Below are 6,000 nucleotides of genomic sequence, written 5' to 3' on the forward strand. Positions count from 1 at the left end.
CTGTAATGAACTGTAGAGTTACAGCTCTTCTTTAACATTTTCTGGCGTTTCTTCAGATTCCACTTCATTTTCATCATCATCTTTTGTGGATTCTTCTGTTTCTTCGCCTAAAATTATAAGTTATGGCTAATTTAAACGGGCTTCTTATCAACCATGAGATGACTGACAATAACAGCTTCCCAAATTGCATCAGCTTACATTTGCATGAAATTATGCTGTTATGGTAAGTGATGATTATAATATTTATTTCAAACAGTCACATTTTGTTTAAATGTAAAATTTAAGGATGAAATCTGATGGTATGATTCTTAATTCTTTTGAAATAATAAGTGTTAAATTTAAGTTGACTAACCTTTTGGTGGACCACCACCGCCTAGACGACCAGCAATATCTCTGTAAAGTTCTTGATCCAGTTTGTCGGATTCCACCTTTTCTATTGGCTAAAAATGAAACATGAATGACAAGTTACACAGGCGATCTTCCTACCCTCAACGCTTCCAACTGTTTATCTATAAATTCTTTCGCATATTCAGGATCATCCGTTATTAATATATTGTCAAATATTGTTCCAGATTTAACCTAGCAGTAAAAAAGATATCAGCTACCAGGCAAAGTTTAGGTGTACTTTATTACTTGCCAAAGTTCAAAACCGATTGCCCCAAGACCTTTGTATCGATACAGTTCAGGTACTGGGACATGTTTTGGATTTTGAATTTTTGGAGGAATCCATCTACCTTTGTAATCAGGATTTGGAATTTGTTCCGGTGCCCATTCTCCCTGCGTAAAGCAATACCTTAATTTTCCAACAGTTGAATTTAACTTCCAGCTTACCTTGTAATCAGGATTGCTAATTACTGGTGGTTCCCATTCACCGTCCATATCATCATCCCAATCGGCTGGCTTTACAGCATCTTTATCAATAATTGTTTCTGGTTGATCCCAATCCTGAAATGAATATTTTAAAGAGAAATATTCTTTATCAGTGCAGTGCAATGGATGCACATACATCAGGTTTAGTCGAATTTGGATTTGTTATAAATTCACGTTCATCCCAATCCTACAAAATTTGAATTTTAATTGCAGAAAAGTGCTTATCTTTAATTTACGTCAGGTTTCTTTGCATCTGGATCATCAATATGTAGTGGTTCAGTCATTGTCCAATCGTCTTCCAAACGACCATACGCTTCTTTGTCATTGTTTACCCAAATTTCATACGAATTGTTTGGAAAAATGATTAATTTGTACGCATGAGTAAATATATCAGCCTGTTAAAAGAGCAAACTAGGGTCTCTTGTTCATGAAAATACGATTTATTACAGTTTCTTTTTAATTTTTACCATAGCTATAGCATTCTTCCGCTTTTCATAATTTTTACCATCATGCCATAGAATACTATGTACTGCACGTTTCTCTGGTCCACATATATCAGGTCCTATATTTTTAATTTATATAATTGATTTGTAATTTCAACCGCCTAAAGCATTAACTTACCGAACATAATTCTGTAAGGTGTATCGCTGTTGAAATCTTCAAGATCAGTGTTCTCTAACATCAGTTTAATATAGCCTCCACCACAGTCAATATCTTGTTCATGTTTCACCGTATATACGATTACTAACGGCTTGTCTTTGTTGTCGACTACTTTATCAAATTTTCGTGACAAAGAATAAAAGCGTGCATCTTGCATTGTCTTCAAGCCTGAAGAAGCCAATTCAGATATTAAAATATTTTTTTACTTTAAACTTTATACAATTTTGTTAAATTTGTTGCTAATTGCAATGACCATTATAATTAAATAGAGGTTTGGCATTGTTCTGAAATTTAATTAAAATGGCAAAACAGTTGAATTTATATTATTTTTAATCAAAATGTGATCAGTATTAATTATTATTAAAATTTCATTTGAATTTATGCTCAAAAAGTTGCTTTTATTTTGCAATACCATGTTTTATTTATGGTGAAAAATTTTCAAACTCCAAAGAGTAAATGCTTTCAAAATCCTTTGGCAAAAGCCTAAGTATTCTTTTCATTCTCAATTCTGAAGATGCATTGATAAATTTATTTTTACTTGATCATGACATCTGCTTTATATTTAATGTTCACAGGTGAACATATATGCGTTGACAAAAGCGGTGCTGTTATTGTTTTAGTGTAAAGGAAGAAGGTTTACAAAGTTTTCCATTTATGAAAATCAAAAATATATCTTTAAAATTTTTGCTGATTGTGAGTAAGATAATTATTTTATTCAAATAAATGAATAATCAAATGATTTATATTAAAAAGTGTTTTATATTTTAACTAAAATAAATACCCATATCATTTTCATCTGCGAACAGTTTTCCATGGCTCAGTTGCCATTCTCCATAATCATCTTTATGCTTTGATTGTACCCATCGTTCTTTCCATGCATCACCGTCTGGAATAGTAAATTAAATGAATAAAATGAAATAAAGAAAACGCTATTCTTTGGTTCAGTTACCGTCAAATGTTTCCTTGAGGTAAATGGTCGGCTCTGAATGTACTTGAAGCGCAGAAATGATTAGAATAACAGAAAAGCTGCATTGTAGGCGACACATGATCAGTTCACTTTGCCAGAGCTGAGGTAAATGACATTCTTTGCTTCCATGCAAGCGATTATTAAAGCAGCATTGACGATAAAACAAATTTGCTTTGCAAAATTTCAAGCAACTGATTGGTTGCATGATGCATTTTTATGAGATTGGTCAAAAGACGGGGATGAGCTGACGTGGCTTGGTGCACAGCCGCATCAGTGGGAGCTGCTTGTAAAGCAGGTGAGCAAACGGATTTTTGCTTCTCTCTAATTGCCTTTAACAAAAGGTCATATTGATATTTCTACTCCATAAGTACATATCAGTTGCTGCTTGAACAACGCAACAAATAAATAAATCTCAACGATCGCAATTCAGTTAAAATTTTGCAGCAACTTGCCGTAAAATATTAACTTAGAGCTTGCATATTACATACACTATCTGACGTATATGTAACAGCAAAATGATAGGAGAATATATCTAAATTAGCGTTATTTTAATTAAAAAAGTGTTTTTCAATGATTAACAAAGGCCTGAACATTATACAGACTAAAGTGAATAAAGCGAAAATTTCATGGTGCAATGTTCGGCCGACAGATTTATAAATCACAGTGTTTTGTTAGTTTTTCATTCTATAAGTGCATTAACAACATTACAATAATTTAAAATTTTTTACAAGATTAATAAGAAGCATCGGAAATCTGAAAACGTTGACACTTTAGTAATCAATCTGGATGGAAAGTATTGTTAGCAACTAGTAATTAATATGAAAATCAATCAATCAATAAAAAGAATGGAGAAAAAATGTTGTATAATATTTCATTTACCATAAAATGTGTCACTAATCGGAAATTCTAAAAGAAAAAAATAATTTAAACTTTTAAATTGTGCTATGATTATTTATTTTATAAAATTTAAGGGTCCAAAATTGTTGCTCATGTGTGCTTGGAAATTTTAATTTATACTTGATTATCCTTTCTTACGGTATTGCTTTTTCTCATTCTCTGTTATGTACAGTCTACTTATTTCTTTTTATGACCTATTTTGGCATCTTCATGGAGTAGTTGTTAGTATTTCAAGCATCAGACGGAATGGGCACCTATAACTTGGACGCGTTAAATGCAGCGGAGGCGTTGAAAAATTCTCCCCATTTTAAGTATGCGCTATTTCGACCCTTATATTTATTATTTTCTAATGAGTGTGTATTATTTCTGGATGTCATATATACAAAGTATTAGTTGAATATTGAATATGTTGTAAAATATTTTTTTTGTTAAGCTGTAGTTTTATTATTAATTTATTTTCATAAAGTGTTATGTAATGGTTGATCTGCCATGAATGTTTTTTAGTGCTGATGTGATATGAGAAATAAATTTCAAATTTGCTTGAATGCTCACTGGTTGGAAATGTTAGAAGTGCATAATGTTTTACTATTCTGATTTAGAATTTTGAGAATTATTTTTCTAATATAATTATAAATTTTGAAAGCACGTGTCATGATATGAAAAAAATTGTTTGCGATAAATAGAAATCTTTGCTTTGTTATTTATTTTTAGAGTAATATATCTTGGCACAGCAATGCTATATAATTGAAGTATTTTAATCCTTTGAAACGATGCATTGACAAAAGTCTTTGTTATTATTGTTCTTATTACCCTTACTATTAGGTAAGGTTGAATGCCATGTTAGCGAATGGCTTTTTATTTTTTTTGTCACTTCAATTCCTTAATTTATGTGAAATTATTTTTTTGAATTATTGAATACACTAAGCATTTAGTTTCGAATTTCTTAATGTCTCAGTAATGACTGTGTTAATAGTGTAAAATTATGGTCGAATTCGAAAGAAATTACTAAGCCTAAAGCAAGGGATATATGGAATATTGAAATTATCTGTTATATAAGATTTGAAAGAGCAAAAACTGATAAATGAGGCTAATCCCGTTGATGTAGCTTTTTAAGTTTACGACGAACCATTTACATTTATGATACATGAAATGACGATATTCCAAATAGTTTCAAACGTTTATGTGTAAGTAGTTTATGTGAAATTTTTTGTAATTACAGACATGTAATGTAATAATAAGTGGCATTAGGAAGAATTGAAATTATTTGGCTGACCGTTATAGTGTATTTATTTTATGTGATATATGGTCGAATATGCATTTTAGATGGCAGCTGGCCCAACATGAAAGTTATTTACAAATGTACGATACAAAAATACTTGAAGTAAATAAGACTGTTTTACTTATTTAGAAAGTACTTTTACGCATTATTGCTTCATTTTAGCTTCTTCGCTGGACGAACGATATGATTGAAAAGGGCAAAGCATATGTTGATTCTTTCCAGTGCTTAAATGCTCAAATGAAGCTTGAACGATTATTATTGACGGGATTTTATTTAGACATTTCTTGGGCGCGTTTGCAGACATGAATGTGACGTGCTTTTCGCATGATCAGACAGCGTCGAGTTCTTTGCAGATGACATTGGCTTTGCTTAACGAAGTTGCTAAATATCAAAAAGTGACTTGCTTGACTTTTTGCTTTTCACTGTAGTTTTACTGTTTTTGTTGCTTCCTAGGTATTCGTTGAACAGATTTATTGGTCGCTTGTTAAAAATTTGGAAGAAATACGTAAACGGTATGAACTAATTGTTTTTGAAATGAAGTTGACTTGTTCGACATTTTATGCTCCACTTTATAATTGAAACTGTCTATCACTAACCGCATGCATGTTTGTGGAATTTGCAAGTTTTGAAAAACTGAGAATGTTCTTCACTTCATATTTCTATACTTATTCAAATTATTCTAATATTTTGGGTATTTTTTCCTTATTTTTGATGGTCCTTTATTTACAAATTTTTAATATTTTCAATTATTCAAATTATCATTTTACAAATTTCCATTCTTCAGTGATACTGTAGATTAATGGTTATCAAAGAATAAAGTAGGAAACATGATTGTGATTGTGCAGTTCCACATATCATGCAGGCGTGAAAAATGTGAAATATTAAGAGATGAAGCGCAACAAGCAAAATTTCATTTTGATTATTTTTGTATTGTGAGTGATTTTAATTTTGGAAACATCGATGCAATTTATTGCTTTTGATTGGTTGTATTTGAATTAGATCGTTTAATTCAGGGACAGGCAAACTTTTTCTGCCATCGACCTTTTGTGGATTCTTTGATACCTCATCAGCCCACAAGCTCGTAAAATAAATATTATTATTATTACTAATTTACCCTTTTCACCTTTAGTGACTCTCGATCAGATTCATTTCACCTTTACGTTCAATTATGCTTTCTTCATTTTGTATATCTGTTCCTATAATGGCCGATGATCTATGTGAATAATAATGTTAATAACTTCATGATGAAGTTAAAGGTAGTCGATAATTATTTATTTAACTATTATGATAATTTTTATTTAACTACTTGGCACCGTTAAGGAGAAGG

At 31.0% G+C, this 6,000-nt stretch overlaps 1 protein-coding gene across 1 annotated transcript; it reads right to left on the reverse strand.

Annotated features, from left to right (window-relative positions):
• Window positions 1–18: 18 nt before the first annotated feature.
• On the reverse strand, window positions 19–2,576 carry Tsp_11972 (calreticulin). The gene is made up of 11 exons (XM_003371331.1): window positions 2,480–2,576; window positions 2,312–2,416; window positions 1,492–1,698; window positions 1,338–1,432; window positions 1,107–1,265; window positions 1,007–1,057; window positions 832–945; window positions 634–777; window positions 487–579; window positions 353–440; window positions 19–107 (listed from the first exon to the last, which is right to left on the reverse strand). The coding sequence occupies exons 1-11, from the start codon at window positions 2,574–2,576 to the stop codon at window positions 19–21; spliced, it is 1,242 nt and encodes a 413-aa protein (XP_003371379.1).
• Between the last annotated feature and the right edge of the window lie 3,424 nt (window positions 2,577–6,000).

Source organism: Trichinella spiralis (genome assembly GCF_000181795.1).
Source record: "Trichinella spiralis strain ISS 195 chromosome Unknown Scfld9, whole genome shotgun sequence".
In the NCBI taxonomy this organism is placed as follows: domain Eukaryota; kingdom Metazoa; phylum Nematoda; class Enoplea; order Trichinellida; family Trichinellidae; genus Trichinella; species Trichinella spiralis.